Source organism: Accipiter gentilis, chromosome 19 (genome assembly GCF_929443795.1).
Source record: "Accipiter gentilis chromosome 19, bAccGen1.1, whole genome shotgun sequence".
NCBI classification, from domain to species: domain Eukaryota; kingdom Metazoa; phylum Chordata; class Aves; order Accipitriformes; family Accipitridae; genus Astur; species Astur gentilis.
The window spans coordinates 27,310,522-27,332,452 of NC_064898.1; the positions used below are offsets into that span (position 1 = coordinate 27,310,522).

Sequence of the window (21,931 nt, forward strand, 5' to 3'; positions counted from 1 at the left end):
CTTAAGGGATGAGAAAGAATTGTAGTCAGTTTCTAGAATGGAAAAGTCCTTGGGAAGGAAAGCCAGGCTGCATGGCTCAGCCAGGAGAGACATAGTTTGGGCTAAACTAATTTAAAAAATCATTTTGGCATTAGAAGAGTCCATCTGGGAGAATTTCAGTTAAAAATCTGTGGGACTGAGAGATACTGTCCTTCAAGAAATGCAGCCCAAGAAATGAATGAGATATGAAAACCCTTGGGGGAAGAGAAGGGCTTGGGGATTTTGCTCTCTGTGATGCCGCCAGCTGGGTATCGCTGAAACAGGAGAGCGATGCTGCAAGGATGCCGGGGACAGGGAAGGGCAGATTGTCTCCAGCAGACTCCAAACTGGGTTTCCCCCAAAAAACCAAATACGGCAGGTCAAAGATTTTTATTTTTTTTTAACCACGTGCTTACCAGGACAACCCAGTAATAACAATCATCCTGAAATTGCTCTGCCCTAGCACAGACTTTGTTGGGGAGAAGGAGGCCAGTGGAGGTGGGGGGAGGACGCATGATGAGCAGCTCTCTGCAGAGGGACTCACTGGCTTTCATCCATAAATCCTGAATGAGGAGCAGAGACGGCAAGCGGGGAGAGCAGGGAAGGAGTGGGACCCGGGTGAGGACCTAGACCGACGCAGAAATAGGGTTAGTCCTAACAGGGGTAGAAAAGAGGGATGTGGTGTGCTTGGGGAGTGCTTAGATAATCTCAGTTTTCAAACTGCTTGGGCCTTATTTTGGAGGACTTAAGGACAGGGTCAATCCCAGTGCTGGCTTTGGAAGGTCATGGTGAGAGGCTGTAAATCTGGAAGAGCGCAGAGCAAAAGCAGCTGAGAAAACAGGCAGGAGCCACACTAAACCGTGCCATGCCAGCTGCACACAGAGATAAGCTGAACTTAGAGCCAGCTATTGCTGACAGCCGAGGAGGGACAGCACGGGCAGTGCCATGGTGACATTCAGCAAGCTCCAAAGTCCTCTCCATCAGAGCCTTTGCCCAAGCAGGATGACACAGAATAACCTCAAAGTATTAAAATTTAACTTTTTGTTTTCTTGATTTCCAAGTCTCACAGCAAAGCTGACATGCTCCATCGCTGATCTCTTTTTTTACTCCAAGAGAGCCTCCCATGAGCAGGACACTCGGCCACCTCTCCAAAGGGCTGACCTCAGCTGTGGCAACATCAGAATACCTCCCAGGCACAATGGCACCTTCTTATTAAGCTGGACTAATTGGATTTTCTAAATAGGAGAGGAAAATGTCCACATCCGAGCAATCGTCCTGCTTGTGAGGAACTCCCAAAGGCTACAGGGAGCAATTAAGAGGACACCCATGTCCAGGTGGCTAGCAGCCCACCTCATCCATGAGATGGTCCAACAGTAGCCCCAAGACTATAACCATTTACAGCTCAACGTTTCCCCCAGTCAGGACAGTCATTAACTATTTAGCAACCCTGAATTTCTCTTCCACTGACATCCCAGGTCCTTCCTTGAACTTGTGTCAGATTCACCTTGGAGTATCCCACGGGAGGGAGCTTCACGACAGGACAGATGGGACCCCACATGAAGAGCCACCTCCTCCTGGTTGCTTTGATGCACCCGCTGGTGACTTCATTGGATGTCCCTGGAGTCACAGTGCAAATTCGGGCACTTTGGTTGCCCAGCGAGGTGGTGGATGCCCCATCCCTGGGCACATCCAAGGTCAGGTTGGACGGGGCTCTGAGCAACCTGATCTGGTTGAAGATGTCCCTGTCCATGGCAGGGGGGTTGGACTAGATGACCTTGAAAGGTCCCTTCCAACCCAAACCGTTCTGTAATTCTAACATGAGGTTTGCAGGGCCCTGACTAGCCCACGTCTCACGGTAGGGCTTCACCTGACCAAGTGGAGATTTCTACCTCCAGGTAGCTCCTTTGAGCTCAACAGAAAAAAAAAAAAAAAGGATGCTCTGAGGATGTGGTGCCCTGATCCATGCAGGAGACAGTCCCATTTACAGGGGGAGGCTTGGCTGGTGGCCACGAAGCCTTTTCCAGCCAGCTCTTCTAGGGTCTGCACCGTGGGTCCAGGGTCTGCACGGTGGGTCCAGGGCAGACATTGCAAACCCTGGTGAGCCTTGCTCCACCAGCGCATTTGTCCAAGTCCCTGAGCTAGGCAAGGCTGTGCTGATATAATCACAAACCATTTCTTGTCTTGTAGCACTGCGCTAGGGAGCATTAAAAGCATGTCCATCGGTCATAAATCCAGCCGCAGGTGAAAACCTGAATGCCGTATATAGTCAGGGGTTTGGTGTGACTGATGGACACTGCAAGGAGGTAAGGCATGAGGGACACTCACCCGAGTGCCAGTCACTTGGTCCATGTATCCCCCCAAAATAACTAGGTGGGGGCTATTTACCTGCTGAGAAGCTGGTGGAAACATGCAGAGCCATCAGCTGGTCGTTACCACTGCAGCTTGGGACGGAGATGGGCAACAGAGAGGAGGGAGGGAGGGATGGATGGGTGGGTGGGTGGATGGGTGTATGGATGGATGGGTGGGTGGGCGGGTGGGTGGGTGGATGGATGGGCGGGTGGGTGGGTGGGCGGGTGGATGGATGGGTGGGTGGACGGGTGGGTGGATGATCTCTTCTGCCACTGGCAGAGAAGAGGAGGGGGTCGGCAGGTCCTGGGGACACTGGGCCCCCCGAGGCCGGGGAGCTGTGTGCCGGTGTGCCGGGGGGTGGCAGTGTTAGAGCAGAGAAGAAGGACGCTCCCTCCGTGCGGGCAGGGAGCTGGCAAAGTCCCGGAGTCGGGATGCCCCGAGCATCCTTCACCCCGCAGCCCAGCAGCTCTCCAGAGAGTCCTGGGGCTGGGGCTGAGTTTTATTTCTGTGCATATCTCTGGGCAAAGGGAGGAAATAAAAAAAAATAATGACTTTAACTGACAATTTTTAGCGAGGCAAAAGGAAAAACCAAACAGCTGTTCTGGGTTCCCGCTGCTCACAGTTTTATGTGAGCTAGGATTGCACCCACCCACAACTTGAGCAGATCCCAAGGACATCTCGGCTTCCCGCCAGCCTCAGTTTCCCCATCTACAAAGTCAGGGCTGTTCAGATGCATTTCCCAGTGAATCAAGTCACCGCCACCCACCTCTCAACCCACTGCACAGAAAACACCCAGCCCTGCCTATAAATTTGGGGCTGCTCACCTGCAGAGCATCCCAGAGCCTGTGGGGTACAAGCTGCTTAGGACCAGTTGTGCTTCAGGGAGTCACCGAGTCCTTCACCCCTTTTTAACAGGATAGCACATCCCTCATGCACAGAAAAGCCACAAGCACAAGGGACGAAGGAAGGTGTCATCCTCACCCTGCCCCCATAGCCCTCTCTGTTCTTGTTTTTGCAACTTGAGCTATGGGAGTGATTTATATAGAATTCACGTGCTGTAGGGAAAGGCATTTTTATGGCATCCAAATGCTGATTAGATCTAGCTGTGACGCTCACCTTGTTCATAGCATATCCATTTATTAATCTTCCCTTATTCAGCTATTTTATTAATTATCGATCATGCACACTTGGTGAAATTGGGTAGCCGAGGAGTGACATCCAGCAGTTCAGGCACACAAAGAGAAATGAGCATTTTCCTACCCAGAACTTCTGAAATTTGAAATCAATGGTGTGGTCAATAAACTTTTAAACTGGGGCAAGCTGGGTTCATTATTCCAAAAGTATTAGTTTGCTCCTACAGAGGATCACTCCCAGCTCGAGCAGGGAGCAGGATGAAGGGGATGGAGATAAGGTGAATGCAGAACTGGCATTTGAACCACCCCCAACAGGAGGACCAGGGGATGCTCACCAAAACCAGTAGAGGAATGGTTTAAAACAGGAAAGTCCTGGTTTTGTGCAGCAGGCAGTGCATCTCAGGGATTTGCAGCCCATGAGGCCGTAGAGATGCAGAGGACCAGCAGGTCAAGTTGAGGGACAATGGGTCCATGAAGAGATGGCAGAGGGATGGGGTGACAGTTTTGGCTGCTGGGGTAGTGTGAATGCGAGGAAGCCCAGGAATGGGCTGTCCCTGTTGGCATCTCCACTGCGGACAGCAAACAGGGTGAGCTGGGCCATGGTCTGACATGGCTGGGCTTCAGCTGTGCTCTTATGTTCTTGGCCAAACACTGCTAACTGATTTTTATGCAGACACGTTATTTTTATTGTTGGGGTTTTTTTAAAGAAATAATGAAATAGAAAGTTATTTCAGATGGCATCAATGTAAGAAATTTTTACATAAATTAATTCTTCGCTGGGTCTTTTCTCTTTAAATCTAGCATATATGTGAAAATGGAAGTATTTTCCAGCAAGTCATAATTAGGAGAATGAAAGCACTTGTGCTACTCTGGGACATCCGCAGGGTACAGCAGTGTTCATGAGTTTACTTATGGGAGAACAAAAAGTGGCTCCAGGATGACGCCCCATATCTGCAGAGCAGCCCAAAGTGTAACCTCCCTCCACAGACCAAGTCACCCAGAGCTTCTTAACATGTCAGGACTGGAAAAACAAAACAAAACAAAACAAAACAAATACCAATTTAAAGAGTTTAAGACCTTTAAAACTCCTACTGCGTGCTCCCTGGGACCCATGCAATCGGAGGCTCCGGCTCCCCTAGGCTTCAGCACACTCCAGCGCCGGCCATGCAAGCCCTGATTGTGCCGTCCCTGGATATTAATTATTCTGAAAAACATTTCTAAAACCCCAAAGATCTGTGAGCCACCAAGAGACCAATTTGCACTGTTTTCACTGGCGTTGCCACACAAGTGTAAAAATCAGTGTTTCAAAACAAACATGTTTGGAAACGCAACTTCTCCTGAATGTTTCTGGGGAGTATTTTTAACATGAGGACCCAGGAGCTCTGCCATCAGGGGCACCATGTCCGCTCAGATGCAATCAGAAATTCACGTGGGAAATTGCTCCAGAAGGTGTATGTCAGAAAATGCATGGAAACGAGCAGAGTCATTACCTGTCCTGTTTGTGCGGAGCGTGATCACGGCTTAGCGTTGACGTTACTTGCTCTCATGTCCATGGAGCACGGCCAGATCCTGCCTCCTGCACAGGCAAAAGGAGACACATGCCTTTGGTCTTCTTGCACCAAGAGGTGCTCCAAGAAGTGATGGCAGAAACCAGATGACCAGAGATGATCATGCGAGGAGGGACAGGGTAGAAGCGGTAGCAGTGTTGATTTGCAAATCTGAAAATTTTTGAAAATTTGCAAAAAATTTTCAGATTTGCAGATTGAGGGAAGGTGAGGCTGGGACACAGCGGGGTTTGGGCTCCAGGCAAGGAGAGGAAACCATAGGGAGCACCAGTGAGGCTCACACAATGGCAGACGGCAGAGGAGAAGCGATTCATGAGCTGGAGGAGCAGAGTGTGGCAGTGGGAGAAGGTAGCTCAGACAAGTCTGACGGCAAAGGGAAGGAGGGAGAAGAAAAGGAGATTAAAAAGAAACGTGGGTTGTAAGTAATGAACCGAGCTGAACTAGCATGGGGCTTGGCTATTCTGCCATCCCAACAGGTGGTCCCAGCTAGGAAGAGGGGGAGCACCCACGTGAAAGGACTTGGCATTCAAGAGGCACCAGGGTCTCATTCAGGAAGGTCTGGCTGGCTTCTGTCTGACAGCTCTGCTGCCCTGTCCCACACCTGGCCAGATGTGCTTGGGAAGGGGGGATGGCATGGGGCGGCTGCTTCTCGGTGCAACTGTAGTTCAGGGAAGGGATTTGTCCCCCACCCAAACACGGGCACAGGTTGCTCAGGGAGGTCATGGAGTCTCCATCTGTGGAGATATTCAAAACCCAGCTGGACGCAGTCCTGGGCAACCTGCTGTAGATGATGCAGATGATATCGAGAGGTGCCTTCCAACATCAATAATTCTGTGATTTGGTCATTTGTCCTACAGCATTTAGCAGCCTCCTTTGCTGACATCTGCCAGACACACTTGAGCAAGTCCCCGCGACTTCATGTGTAGCATTTTCATGGTGCAACTTCTCCAGCTATTCCAGACATCTGCTTCTGAATGAGATGAGTTTCCCCAGAGAAGCATCTCACCCATCTGGTCAGATACCACCAGACATTGGTGCGCTCAAGGCCATACAACATTCAAGTCTAGCGGACTGCTGTGAACCAACTGACACCTTGACCCTCTCTGTCCTGTCCCTAGGGAAGCCAGTGATGACATTTTAAGCCGGAGCAGGTCTTAGTCCTGAGTGTCTGGGTTTTTCACAGAATTGGGTAGTTTAATAAAATTGCCACCCTGAAGGAGGGATTCTTGTCCTGTAACACATTTTTCCACCAATTTGTTGAGAATGAGCAGAGGCTAAATAATTCCAGGATCATCCATAGTGGGTGCATCTGAAGCTACCTGTAATTAAAAATTAAATTATAACTGACAAGACAAGATCACAGCTCAGATGGTTTATAATCAGCAATGAGTTCCTCCTTTGTAGCATGCAAAAGACATTTTATTACCTGTTCTCCAAGAAGAATATTAGAACTAAATGTTCAGGTGACTAAAGGTAGGGGAGATATTTCTCATCCATAGTCTAAGCTCAGGAAATCATAGTTATGTAGGTTTGTCTGCTTGGAAACATAGCTGGTATCCCCCTGTTAGTCCCTGGAGCAAGATGTGGACTGGAGGATAACAACCACAGCAGAAACATGACAAAGAAGGTGTGAATCTCACACCAAAACCTCAAGAAGTGTTGTGAGCACTTGGAGGCTATCAATCAAGGACACTAAGTCCATTCAGGAGGGACTTGCACAGCTCCACCATATTACTGCTTCTGGCTGTGATAGCTTTTGGTCAGGACATGACTAGAGAATGGCACGGGATGAGATATTAAAATATACTGAGCATTCCAAGATGCATGCAAACCATGCACTACAGTAAAAAGTTTATTTCAAAGATTCTGTTTAAAATCTGACCCAATCTGGCATGAATCCCATTGCACACTTCACACATCAAACCAAACTGGGATCCATCTTTGTCCTCAGGTTCCCCAAAAGATCTCAACCTCTTGCCAAGCCCTCAGCAATGCTCTGCTGACCCCATCTCTCCCAGTCTGAGGATTCAGCCCCAGGACATTGGATCTAACGAACTGGTACATAAACCCCACCTATATTCTGGCTTGACTTCTCCTCCCAGGGATCATCCTGGGCAAAATGACTTTGAGGACACACTCCAGGAACACCACCAGATCCCACCACTTAGCAGAGCTCTCCGGCTCTTTCATTTATCGAAGACGTGACTGCAGTTTGGAGAAATAATTGGGTTGGAGCTATGGAAGTGAGACTGATTCAAGTTTTTGTTATGTATCTAGATGCTTCTGAGATGCAAGTGGGTGCATTATTCATGAATTGCTAATACTGTAATCAAATCTTTATTTTTCCATACGGTGTCCAAGGATGCATCCTGCACCACAGAAGCCTGAGTGCATCAGAACCTATTTACACAGGACAGGATTTAACCCCTTCTAATTGCCATCCAACAGTTTTCACTTAAGATGGTTAGGGGACAGTGAAGATATTTATGTAGGCATCTGGAGCAAGAGGACATTTGCCTGGGAGGACATTTGGAGAAGGAGTTTAGTTTAGTAGCTATGAATTGCCCCTCAAAGGGAATGTCTCCCTCCACTGACTATGGAGCCAGCTGTCAATGGCTTCTCATGTTGCATGCCTGGATTTCCCAGTCCACACAGCTCTCAAGGGCTGTCACTTTTCCCCTTGGCCTCAGCCACACTTGACAAAGTCTCCAAAAGAAGAAGCTGTGAGGTTTAGAGGCAGTGGTCTCAGGGATGGAGAGGGCAAGGAGATAGGCTGCTCACAAAAGTGGCCCAGGGACGGCTGAAGTAGTCACCTGGTTGCCCATGTAAAGGGGCTGGATCTTGGCCGACATACCTAAGCACGGTGTATGGAGCAGTCCTGGGCTCCTGTCTGAGGTGAAATTAAGAACCAGAGGCCAACCTGCAGGGATGGCACCCAAGGAAACTCCTGAGCAGCCAGAGATATTGCCCAGCCCAGTCCCATGCACGTTGTCTTTGCAATTGCCTGCTCCTCCTGCACCAGCTAAGCCGTGTAGCCGGCTTGACCTGGAAATCCTGGAGAAAAGAGGTGGAGCTAGAGCAGATACAAGTCGGGATCCTCTGCGGTTGTGTTTGCATTTGGGCTCTGCCCGCATTTGGGCTCTGCCCACATTTGGGAGAGCTGCTGCTGGCCCTACCGGAGAGCTGCTCCTCTGCCTTGGCCGTGCACTGCATCTCGGGTGGTGTAGAGGGGGTGGTGGAGACCTTCACACCCCCCGAGTGTGACCCGGGCATTGGGAAGGAATTGCCAAAGGAAGCGCCAATACTGAATTATAGTAAGCTCCTCCAGATCTGGAAAGAAAAGACTGGTCTTCCTCCAGTGTTTCTCCACCAGCCTCAACACAACAGCTCACTTCCATCACACAGCAAATTTTGGGCAGTGAAAACTCTCCCTTCGCTCCTCTTGACTATGCAAATCTGTTGTATGATCTCCATCTGCTGTGCAACAGGGGGATTCAAAACTGTTGAGATGCTCTGTTGGGAAAATAACGTGTGGGTCTCCCAGCTCAAGGTAAGAAAACATCACGGAGAGCATCTCTGGGGAGCACCTATGGGTGGGGAGCAGGGCAGCACGTTCAAGTACGTTCAATATCAGTAGTGGCTTTGCCCATTGATTTATTGCAGGAGTTTTGCACTTCCCACTAAGGATAACGTTAAGGAAGGGGAAGACCTTGTTATAACTTCAAAGTGCATGTGAGTTATTGTTGATACTATCCTGTTAATGCAGTAATATTTTTCATACTAATTAAGTGTTTCATTTTTATTTACTTTTTTCTCATGGGGTCCAGGATGGAAAAATATGATTGTAATACATGTCAACAGGCTCCAAAGATCGAGAATTTGATCTACTATGTCTGAAAACAACTTCAAATCAATGCTAATTTTAAGGATATTACATGCTGGCAATTTTAATTCAATACGATAAATTATCTTGGCTTTTTAATAGCATGGCATTGTTTACACTAATTACATATTTGAAGCTTACCAGTTTGGAAAAAAATAATAACAAGGAAGAGAAATGGAGAAGGGTAGATTGGATGAGAGGTAGAGAGTAAATGAAATATCAATTGTATTTCAATCTCAGTGTGGCAGAAAATCTATTTATTTGTAATATTAAATGGATCTCTCCTATATGGTTATGGAGATGACTTTCTGGGTGAAAGGTAAAACTATCTGAAAATTACCAGAGATTTAATAATATTAGGAAATTGCATGAGACCAACCATTACTCTCAACTACTTGTGGCCAAGCACAAAACATTTCCAAGAGAGCTTTATTTCCCCTCTCTTAAACTGGGACAAGGAAACCAAGAAAAGGCATAAAAACTTAATTAAGCTTCATTTCTCCTTCTTTTTTTAGCATAAACCTAATGAAAACAAGGGACGTTTTTCTTCTGAACATTATCTTAGTTTTGATTTACCCAATGTTAAAGAAAATAGATACAATCCAAAGGAATTTGTGCCTATGAAAGTGCAGCGGCTGTTTCATGGCTTGAATAGAAGATGCTGGAAGTTTCCAAAACACTGCTTTATTTTTTTATTCCATAGAGTTTGGGCAGAATAGTCCTTTCCAATATGCATTAAACCTTTATGAGCAACAAAGGAAGTATTTCTATTGAGAGGAAGGAAAATCTTTGTAACTCAGGAATCTTAAAAGCTCATAATGTAATATAAATGGAAAAGTATGGCACACTCTTTCTTATCCTTCCTGGGGAAATCCAAAAAGTATCACAAGCCTATATGAATAATGCAGTTGTAGAGTACATTATATAAAATAAAGATATGTAAGGGCTGTAAGCTTTCACACATCGTGTCCCCCTCCATCTGAGCTGAAGTCATTGACAGATACTTATTCCTAGTTTTTTATTACAGTGTCTTTGAACTTCATGAATTTCTAAAACATTTCTTACTATGGTAAAAGGCATGATGATGACCTACATCAGCCAAAAAAATTACCATGAAAATTCCTTTGCTTTTATGTACCGGAAAATGACCTGGAAGTCAACAGAAATTCTACAATTTCATCTGAATTACAGCAATAGCAGCAGAAATCAATTGCATGCTGCAATGATCGTGGGAAATGCAGTGAGCTGCAAGCAGCCAACCAGAAGTAACATGAGCATGAAAAACGGTGATGAGAATGACTTTGGGTAGCAAAGATTGTAATAACCTAGCAAAAGAGAGATGGATGATTGACTGCTTCTGAGCTAATTCCATGAATTCCCTTAGAGAAGAGCAATGGGCACTTCCATAACACTGCTCATCTCCTCGGTGCAGAATGGGGCAGAGGAGCTGCCTCCCCCAAAATGCCCCTTTTCCCCATGGACCAGAAAAGGGACCCAGGAGGACCAGTGCAGATGGCGGGGCTCTGCATGGAGAGCGCCCAAAGCTAGGTGAGACAAATCCTTGCCCTTCGCGCCCAAAGCTGAAGAGCGTGCCATCTATAGACATAATCCACATCAACAGAGAATTCAAATCATCTCAGTTGCAGGTTAGAGACAAGAGGGGCCAAGCTGTGTCTTGCAATGTGCTCAGCTCTGTGAGATTTCATGCAACGTGTGTTTTCCTTGCAGAACCTCTGCAAAGCTCCTTAGAGAAATGTCTTCCTATACATCAGCCTGTTTCCTTACTCCCTCTTCATCCTTGCAGGTGTTTTGACCAGCTCCACCATGGAAAGCTGCAGCAGCAATGCTTCCACTAAAGTCTTTTTATTGGTGGGGTTTCCAGCTCTCCAGGATTTCCAGACCCCCCTCTTCATTGTGTTCTTGCTCTTCTACCTGCTGATCATGGTTGGTAATGCCATTATCATCACCGTGGTTGTGGTCGACCATACGCTTCACAAACCCATGTACTTTTTCCTGATTAACCTCTCTGTGTTAGACATGCTGTTCACAACCACCACCATCCCCAAAATGCTGGCGATGTTCCTGGCCAATGCTAAAACCATCTCGTTTTGGGGCTGTTTTCTGCAGATGTACAGTTTTCACGGGCTGACGGTAACTGAGGCACTTCTCCTGGTGGTCATGGCTTACGACCGCTACGAAGCCATCTGCAACCCCCTCCAGTACCCGGCCAAGATGACAAGAAGAGTGAACATCCAGCTGGCAGCAACTGCCTGGATCACTGCACTCCTAATACCTGTACCCGTCGTCATGCAGACCTCTCGGCTAGCTTACGGACACACAACCACGGTTCACCACTACTTTTGTGACCACTTGGCAGTGGTACAAGCTGCGTGTTCGGACTTCAGTGCCGATTTCCAGACTTTCTTGGGGTTCTCCATCGCTATGACAGTGTCGGTTGTCCCTCTGTTGCTCGTCACCCTCTCATACATCCACATCATCCTCTCTGTACTAAAAATCAACTCCAAAGAAGGACGCATGAAAGCTTTTTCAACATGTACTTCCCATCTGCTTGTGGTGGGCACTTACTACTCCTCCATTGTTGTGGCGTACGTGTCCTACAGAGCAGACATCCCCGTTGATGTCCATGTCATGAGCAACGTTGTCTTCTCTATTTTGACTCCCTTGTTAAACCCCATCATTTACACTTTACGGAACAAGGAAGTAAAATATGCAGTTAAAAAGTCTATTTTTCTGAAAATCTTTCCCCTTTCTAAAAAATTCAATTTATTTGGGTAAATTTTACAGCAGTGCGGAAGCCTCATGCTATTTATTATTTCAGTCGTCTGGTTGATTAAGACATCATTGCCCTTGGAGCTCTGTTTTGTTCCCCTGAACTATGGTATACCCTCTGTTAATGTATTTCAGCCTATTCTGTGAAGTTTTTAGTAGAGCTGCTGTAATATTTATAATTTTCTAATTTGGGTTCTACCCTTCAGTGACTAAATCATAGATGCACTAAAGCAAGCTGTGAATGCACTAAATAAAGCTGAAAACGCACTAAATAAAGCTGAACTAGGGCAGTACCATGTTTCTTTACACTTTCCCCTCCACATTGCACCGTTGAGGATGCAATTATTTTAATTCCTTCATATAAGAGTTTCAGGGGTAGTAGCAGTTATTTTCCCTACAAATGACAGAGGTGACCCTGGACTGTTACTCCTGGGTGAGGATACTACAAAATCACTTTACAGGACTGCAGAACTGTGGGAAACATTGAAGATAAATTAAAAATGCAGCATGTACATCTGGATGAACCGGTGCCTGTGTGCAATACGGTGCCATCAACCACCTCTTATATCCAACAACCTGATTTACAGGTTTCTGCATTATGAAAGCCAATGTGAAGCAACAGTCAATAAAACACCATGAACCACAAATTTAAGGCAGAGATGCTATCAAGCATTGGAAAGTGTGATTGTTTGTCTAGAGCTTATTTAATTCATTTTTTTCTCCAGAGCAGGCAGATAGTTGGGTACAAATGACCATCTCTGACCTTTTGAGACATGCCTGATTTTTCATAAGATTAACACACTGAAATATATGTCTGTCTTATGGCATCTGTTTAACAGAACCTTTCAAAGCTCATTAAAGGTGTTAGGGTGTGCGGCAGTGATTTGGGGGAAGGCTTGGGCTATCTCCTCACTCATTCTTTCATTAACATTTTTAACTCGAGATGCTGATTCAACCCAGATACAACCCATTGCTTTGATAGCCCATGTAAGACTAGAAGGGTCTCTGTTTCCAGTGTACTAACATCTTTACCCTCCTGTGACCAACCTTCAATGCTCTTGGCTGCCTCTCAGCAGAGGACCTCCAGCCAAGGGGGGCTGGAGAGGAGAAGATTCTGCCAGGTGGGCAAGGACATGACATGGGTACTCTCCTGCACTGTCCACCACCAAAAATGTACACATAGACCGGGAATGCATTGACAGAGTTAAGAAAGAGTTCATCTAAACATAGTGGTTGATTTTGGTAGAAGATGTTGGTTTTAAAATGTTTTTCAAACATTTAGTGTTTCCCACTACATTGAGTCCCTAATGTTCAGAGCATCTTCTCTATCATGAGTGTGTGAGCAGGAGCTGTGAGCTTGTAAGAGTCACTGAAGGCATTGGCATGGCATCATCTTGGTAGCCGAAAAGTGGCCACCACGCTCAGGCGTAGGCTTTTGCTCCAAATGAGAGGTACTATGGGATCCAGACAGGGAACAAAAGATGCCCTTGTGTTCCTTAGCATGTGAAGTCTCAGCACTGATCCCCTGTTCACAAGAGAGGACACCTGCACGCATGTTAAGAAAGAGGTTGCCACCAGGGATCTTGCAGATGCACTAACAAGCACACCAAGTTTAGGTGCCCGAAGACCTTTCATAGGACCAGGAGGTCTCTAAAGAGCTTTGGGGACTTCCAGGATTAGATTGTGTTAGAGAGTGGGCACCATGGATCATTAATTTTCCCTTGGTCCCAACTTTTGCAGACTGTGGCCTTTGAGTCTGAGGCAGCTGAGGTCTCCTTGCAGCACAAAGCTCCATCACTTCTAGTTTGACTGGAGTGGAGTTTTCAGATTAAATCCCCTCCTGACAAAGTGTTTAGCAGCAAAGAAACGTTCATAATGACCAGTAAAATGTTCTTTTTTTATTACTCTAACTGTTAAAAACTTAAGCCTTATTTCCACTTTGATGTTACTCATTTCCCACCGTAAGATCGTTTCATTTTTTGTCTGACACCATATCCCTGTTGCCCATGTAAATTTACAAACGAGATGATCAAGCTCTTCCTTATGAAATGAGTGCCCAGAGGGTCTCACTGTAATACACATTTTCCAAACTTTTAACCATTGTCATGATTTTTCTCCCAAGCCGCTTTATGTATTCACATTCTTCTTGAAGGATAATCATAAAAGCTCAATATAATAAGCCTGTATTGGCTGCACCATCATCAAACAGAGATTATCGCTACCTAATGCTTCCAGCATTCCCCTCCTGATACATATAGGATTGTTTTACTCTTCTCAACAAGTCATTTTGCAGCGACAAGCGTTCCCGAGAAAAAAAGCCCTAAATATATGAATTTTAGCTACTATTTTGATTGCATGGATTTTTCCAAGTGCCCTGAGGACAGCAAGCAGCCAGCACATCAAGCAGGGAGCTATGCAGAGCCCAGCATTGTGGAGGTTCTTAGCCCAGAGAGGTATTGCCCAACCCATCAGAGCTTGCACGTCTTTTTCATCCACAGCTTGGAAACTCTTCCCAAAGCCCTGAGATGGGACACTGGAAAGGGATTCAAAATTCATTGCAATCCAGAGGAGAAGGGAATGCGGTCTATGAGGAAATGGGGAGTGCTGTGCTCCCCCCTCAGCTAGTCATCAGGAAAAGAAAAATTAAGCCATGAAGAAAGGATGCATTTGGTTTTCCCCAAGTACCAGTGGGTAGGATGTTACCAGCTGCCATGAAAATCCCATGGTGGTCTTGGGTGATGGCTCGTAAGCATGAACTGTGGTGGGAAATCAGCCACTGCAGCCATAGGAGTGAGATGCTGAGACCCACCAGCAGCACCGCTCCTCCTCTTCCAACACCTATGGGCAAACTGGGGTGAAAAAGCCCCAAAAATGAACAGAAAATGAACATCACCTATCACTTCTTAGAAGTTTGTTTCATTATAAGTGAATAAATGTCCCCCATGCCGCAGATGTCCCCTCCGTGTCCTTCACAGGAGCTGTACCCAGGAGGCATCACTCTTGCACAAGTGCCTTTATCTCAGGAAATTATGAATATAAAGCCATTACTTGGAGTTCTGTCCCCCCTCGCACATTGCGGTATTGCTGGGACTTAGCCTTGAGGAGCAGAGGACCTTTCTAGGACCTCCCGAGAAGGAGCGGGGCCTGTAACCAAGGGAAGAGCCCTAGTGCTGCACCTTATTGGCACCATGAGTCTATAAAAGAATGAAATCCACCCAAAGGACTTTACGTAGCTTTCAAATAGAGTTTTCCCCTTGCACAATGCAAGCTGCTCATTTACTTTGAGGAACTGGACTTTTTTACCTGGGTAAAGCCTGATGCTGTTGGCTGCTCAAGAGGGAAGCAAAGACCTTGGCTGGCTCTTAGCATCTGCATTCAAGGGCAAGATTAGAGCAGGCAAGGTAGAGAGGCTTGCAACCGACATTCAGAATAACATTACAGCAAATAACTACCAATATAGGATGCTAAAGCCTTCTCCACTTCCCTCATTCATCACGTTTGACAATATAATAATTTTGCCTAACAGCTAGAAACCATTTCCAGCTAATATTATTTGTTATCTGCAGCAATAGCATTATACTAATATCCAGAGGGTCATGCAGCTGCCTTTTACAAGACATTGGATTCACATAATGCGTTTTCTGCTCCAAACCTTCATCTCAGTTTTATATGAAACAAAAAATAAATAAGAATTACATCGAGCAGAAGAACTTGCAGACCATGAGCACCAGTTTTCCAGATGTAGCTGGGTATTTCTGAGCCAGGAGATGCAGTCTGTTTATGAATATGAACCCCCAAATCCTTCCCATATCCAATTTGTATGTCAGCCAGAACAACACTGCCTAATACTTTATTCTCCATCCAAGCAGCAAATTTTCTCACCTAATACTCATTATTGCCCTTAAATTACTCCAGTGCTCTCCACCTCACCTTCAGGGATGTCACCCCTCCTTCTCCAGCTCCTCCACATCCCAGCAGCTCAGACCACTCTCCTTCTTCAACAGAAACCTTGCAGGAAAACCATGATTTGATTTATTTTTTTTTCCTATTTCCAAATGAAAGCAAATCAGAAAATCAAAATAAAATATGTCCAGTTTTGCATATAAAAATACATGTACCCCAAGGAGCTTATCAGTGCCCACATTTATCTGATGGTCTCCCTCTCCACTGCGAGAGCCCTCTGCCCCTTGACTTGCTGCTGCTTCTTCATGCCTGAGATGCCCTTCCCAAGTGGGTCATGAGCTTACATGTTGTGCAAATTATGTACACATGGATGCAAAGCAAAGCGAGATTGTTTCAAGTGCCATTATAATAATAGCTTAAAATGATGTAAGAGTTTATGTCACCTATTTTGCGATCAGAATTCTGCTACATAAAGTTCTTGTAAAAGCAGATATTCTTTTTCCATGGTTCCTTTATGCTTGCCATCGAACACAAGAACTTCAAAATACATTTGCTTTCATTATTTTTTTGTTTCGTTTTGTTTGCTTTTACATGGCGTGAAGTGAAAGCTTGCCTCACCTACCACAGTGCTCCACAGAGAAGGCACCCAAGGGTACCCTCACGCACCTCCTTCCGCCCCCAAAAGCACAATCCTCACCAGGGTCACTCAAAAGCCTCCAAAGAAACCCCTGAATGCCGCAAGCAACACCTCATCCCCCCCAGCTGATGTCCCCCCGTTCTCATCCATCAGGGCCAAGCTCTCCAGCTGAGCTCTTCCCTAGCCAACAAGGAAAAAAAGAGACATATTCAGGGGTAAGTGATCTTGCCTCTTGTATTTCTCCATGTGGGATGGTCTGCACCTGGAAATGTTTGCAGTCACCAGGGTGACTGGGCTGGACACTTCTCCCCGTAAAGCAGATCAGTTCTGGTCAGCTCACAAGGGATCTCACAGCAGCATCACAGCAGGGAAATACAAAGCCGTGAGGTTTCCAGGGCTGCTTCTAGATTTAAGAGCCAGGGAAATCTGGGTTGGAAATGTCATAACATCTGCAGTGGAGCGATACACATTTTGGGTTGGGTTTGGGGTTTTTTTTGGATAGAATGAAAGTAAAACTGCAGGTTGAGAAGTGGGTGTCCCTGCAGGCAGACCCTCAGTCATTCCCCTTCTCCACTGGGACACATCACAGCTGAAGTCCCTGAATCTGGAGAATGAACTCATCATTCCCTTGGTGGTTTAACACCATTTTTCATCGTTTGCACCAACAGTGCAGCATTTGGTGACACGGATATCTGTTTTTTCCCTTCTGCTTTTTGCATAGATTTTTCTGCTTTTGACTGCTTCCCTTCACTCCCGGAGAGCTACATGACATTTGCTGTGTATTTATCATGCTGGGAGAGTCTGAAAATAGTCGAGGGGGTGCGGGGGGGGAAGGGTTTTTTTGCACATAGAAGAAGAAGAGCCTTATGGCCCGAACCCCAGGGAGCCCAGGGAACAGCTGGGAAGCCACTCCCAAGTCAGGCTTTACTGCCGTTTCCCTGCTTAATGGCTTTCTTCACCGTTTCTTCCTCGGAAAGCTGCACAGCTGCAAAGCCCTCCAGGAGCCGGGTATCTTTCAGAGTCTGCCAGTGGTCATGAAACCCTTGGTCTTCCCCGCATGCCTCTGCTTGGAGTTGTCTCCTTTCCCATGTCCTGCGTCGGTGACCTGCACTTTCAGAGCAGGGATGTTGCTGTGTCTGGGATGAGATGGCTCTTTCACCTGACCAGGCAAGGAGGGATCAAGAGGGATCCTCCTCCCTGCTCCTGCTGCTGAGACCCCTCTCCTCGGTCCCTCTGCACCAGGCTGGTGGGAGCAGGGGAAACACCGTGCCCTGGAAGATGCTTTTCCCATGTGAAAAAGAAGCCTTCCCTGCGCCGGGGCTGAGCTGAGCCCTGCACACCCCAAGGGAAGCGAGCAGGAGAGGCAGATGTGCAGTGTCTCACCAGGAACCAAATCCTCCAGCTGTTGCTATTAGAAAGGATGGGGCTTGGGGAGATCATTGCAAGGATCCTGTTTGGCCCCACGAATCTTTCTACGAGTCTTCAAGACAAGAAAATGTAATAGCATCCTTCTGCCCTTGCAGCAAGAAGGTGAATGGTGTCCTGGGCTGCATTAGACAAAAGCATTGCCAGCAGGTCAGCGGGGACCCTTCCCCTCTGCTCAGCATCAGAGAGGCCACAGCTGGAGTGCTGTGTCCAGTGCTGAGCTCCCCGGTACAAGAGAGACATGGACATACTGGGGAAAGCCCAGAGAAGAGCCATGAAGATGCTGAAGGGACCGGAGCGTCTCTGCTATGAGGAAAGGCTGAGAGAGCTGGGACTGCTCAGCCTGGAGAATGGAGAAGAGAAAGCTCAGGGGGATCTCCTCCATGTACATCAATAGCTGCAGGGAGGGTGCCAAGAGGATGGGGTCAGGCTCTTCCCAGTGCTGCCCAGTGCCAGGACCAGAGGCCACGGGCACACACTGGAATGCAGGACGGTCCCTCTGAACATCAGGAAACACTTTTCCCTGTGAGGGTGACCAAGCACTGGCACAGGTTGCCCAGGGAGGTGGTGGAGTCTCCATCCTTGGAGATACTCAAGAGTCACCTTGACATGGTCTTAGGCATGTGGCTTTAGGTGGCCCTCCTTGACCAGGGGGTTGGAACAGAGGACCTCCAGAGATCTCTTCCCACCTCAACCAGCCTGTGATTCTGTAGCTGCTGGGGGAGATACTTGGTGTGGTTGCAATCCCACTGCATGCCAGTGTCCATGCCAGGGAATTACTGCTCTGCAAAACTAAGTGAATCCTAATTCCTTGGGGGGGGGGGGGGGGGGGGGGGGGGGTGAGCTTGTGAGCAAGATATGGGCTTGTACTGTCTTTGTGCCACTTTGTGCGCTTCTCAGCCCTTGGATTTGCTGTCCGTAACAGACATTTTATCCGTTTGCCTCCAGGAACCTTCTGGCCTTCCCAATGTGTGTGTGCACAGATAATGGAATTAGGTTTTCTGGTCAAACCTGAATCTGGTAAGTCTCTGTAGTACTTTGTGCTTGGTTCTATTTAAAATGTGTCGGTGGTGTCATTCCTCTGCTTGATAAATGTACTCATGCTGGTTTGGCTTTGTAATCTGCTTTACGAATTAAAATGCAATATTCCTTTCGGTCATAGGCTGGAAAGGTGGAAATGCAAGGACACTGCCTTTGATGAAGCATGTTTCTTATTCACAGCACCATTTATGGTTTTAGGAGTAGCTGCCCAAATTATATGTAAGTTATACTCGCTAACGTTTATCACCTTCATTGCTAAGGAAGGAGGACGAAGGTGAATTTAAAACAACATCTAGAGAAAGCACTGAAGCCCTTGCCATGCAAACCATTGGATTTTCTGACTGTGGGTCATTTGAACAAGCTGGAAACTGCTGCTCTGTCTCCTCCTGCAGTGCACAGGACAGCCAGGAAAGGTCCACAGCGCATGCAGCGATCTGCTTCTGGTTTGAATAGGAATCTATGCGTGTTCACACCCAAGAAGGATTTGAGCAACTGAGACTGGGCACCCAGTTTTCCCACCCTCACCAGTCCCCCACCGCCTCTCGTACCTCCACACCCGCTGCCAGCCCTTTCCAGCCCCTGCACTGCACTGGGGTGGGCTGGCCAGGGCTCAGCCAGCCGCGTCCCCTGCAAGTCTGGAGAGGAGCCGGGATGGAGAAAAGCGGCAGCAAACATCAGGGCTTTTCGAGCAACGGGACCTCTTGCTGGCAGCTCCGCTGCTGGGCTGGAGCAAGGCAGGAGAGCACATCCCCAGAGGATTTTTCTGCTTTGCTGATTGTTTTCTACCTTTAGGGGGTTAAGAATCACTTGGTGATGAGCAGCCCCTTGCAGAAGGTTTTATTTTGTAGGGAAGTTGGGGGTTTCTGCCCCCACCAGGGAACCTCGGCGTGAGCCCAGTGCCTTGGGGCAAAGACGCTTTCTTACTTCATCACATGGACAAAGCTGCACTATTATTGTACCCAATTTATCAGCCTTTCTCTGGTGGATGACATCTAACTTATTTCATACCTCCTGGCTGCCCTCACCAGTGTGTTCTCATCCTGGGAAGAGCCACTGCTTCTACCGCTTCTCACATCAGCCATTTCCTTTGATTCTTCCCCTGACATCTCTGTTTTGCTTAATTTAAGCTGTTTTGTTCTGCAACTTAGCTAGCATTTCTATTTCGAAGACCTACAGAAGCCTGTCAACGTTAGTCCATCCCCTCCAGCAGTCTCTGTACATGGTTGTTCCTCCTTTATGCTTGAATAGTCATTACTTTCTGTCTCTTACCCTCCTAAAAAAATCCAAAAAAGGAACAAAGCTACCGTGGGTTAAAAGAAGATGTCTCCTGTAAATAAATACCTGGTTAATAGAGATAATATTCACAAGGGTGGAAATTAAAGGGGAGACAGCCAGGGACTGGTTTGAGTCCCACGTATTTTGTCATGCTTTTGCAAGGGAGAGAAAAGGAGTAAGCAGAGAAGCAGCAAAGTTTCCCATGATACAAATTATGAAGGGTAGTAAACATCATTTGGGAAGAGCCGCAGAGAAATGCTGCAATCCTGAATCACTGGGTGATGGAGAAGTCCCGTGTTGGTGCTGACAAATGCAGGGTAATGCACTGGAGAAAGACAAACCAACAGGCACTAATGAGTTGGAAATTAGGTGTTACCACTCACAAAAGGGCATGAAGACAACTATGGTAGGTCTCTGAAAACAGCAACTCGGCACCATCAGCTGCCTCCGAAATGGAGCAGAATAATCATGAACACGGGGAAGCAAACAGAGCAAAAGCAAAAGCATCATTATCCCACACAGTGCCCTGAATCCTCAGATACTGCACCCAAAGATTTTTATCTCGCCATCCACCTCAAAACAGATTATTTGGTGTTTCTCCTGCCACAAACACACCTGCAGAAGCTTTCCTCTGGCCCGGGCTGGCTCTGACCCTTCATGTGTTGCTCCGCTTTTGCTTCTGCCGTCACACACCATGCTCATCGTGCTTTGTGTCCTCTGGTGGGGATCATCGAAGGGCTCCCACAGGGCTGATCTCTCCCTGCATTTTTTGTCTTCCCTCTACATTTCAGTACATTGCCTCTGCTTTGCAGCCATGCCCTCAAAGCCATTTCTTTAAGGACCCACCAGCCCTTAGCCGAGGAGTCACAGGCGACCAAGGTAGCCGGGAGCCTCCATCCCAGGGGAAGCCACAACATGCCGGGGTGACACGTCCCGGAGAAGAGCCTCGTGCCATGGGCAGGAGACGGGCTGAGCTTGGCCCTGACCCCCCCGGCCCAGCGCCGTGCCCCTGGGGGGAAGGAGAGACGGCAAGCATGGGCGATGCAGCATTTTCAGTGTAAGTGTTCCGATGGAAGAAAGACAATTTCAGCATTAACGGACCCCTGATTTCTGGAATTCAGTTATGTGCTGCTGGGAAAGGCACAGGATGGGGGGGGTGGGGGGGGGGGCTGGGTGCCAGTGGGAGGGCAGAGGAGTGGACTCAGGTAGTAGGTGGTGGGACAGGACAGGGTGGGAGAGTACGGGTGGCAGTGGGCTGGGGTACTGGGAGGTGGCCGAACAGCCCAGGTGGCAGTTGGACAAGGGATGGGTTGGGATGGGATGGGATGAGATGAGATGTCATGGGTTGGGATGGCATGGCATGGCATGGAATGACATGGGATGACATGGGGATGGGATTAGATGGGATGGGAAAGGATGGGTGGCAGTTGGAGGAGGGATGGCGTGGTGTGGCGTGGCATGAGACGGGTGGCAGTTGGAGCAGGGAGGGGAGGGATGGCAGGTAGGAGGGGGTTGGGTGGGTGGGAGGTGGCAGATGGAGCCCAGGCGGCAGTTGGAAGATGGCAGGGCAGGGCTGGGTGACAGCGGGGTGAGGGGCTGGGGTAGGGGCAGGACGGGTCGAGGGGGGGACAGGACATGCAGGCCCCCAGTGCCAGCTGGTGGTGCAGGAGTGGAGCTGGATGAGGGCAAGAGCAGGGGCTTGGGCGCAGGTTGGAGCTGGAGGGTCTGGTGGCAGTTGGGGGGGGGGGGGGGAGCCAAAAAGGGTCCGAGGGAGATGGGGAGTGGGGCCCGGTGGCTGCTGGGAGGGGTGGGATGGGGCCACAACCAAGCAAGGTGGTGGGGATGGAAACAGGGTGACAACCCCCCCAGGGTGGGCTGAGGCCAGGGGAGGTTGAGGTGAGGGCCGTGGCTG

General features: G+C 47.9%; 1 protein-coding gene across 1 annotated transcript; it reads left to right on the forward strand.

The window, feature by feature from the left end:
* Positions 1-10,772: 10,772 nt before the first annotated feature.
* On the forward strand, positions 10,773-11,744 carry LOC126048154 (olfactory receptor 2AT4). The gene has a single exon (XM_049822746.1). The coding sequence runs from the start codon at positions 10,773-10,775 to the stop codon at positions 11,742-11,744; it is 972 nt and encodes a 323-aa protein (XP_049678703.1).
* Positions 11,745-21,931: the final 10,187 nt, after the last annotated feature.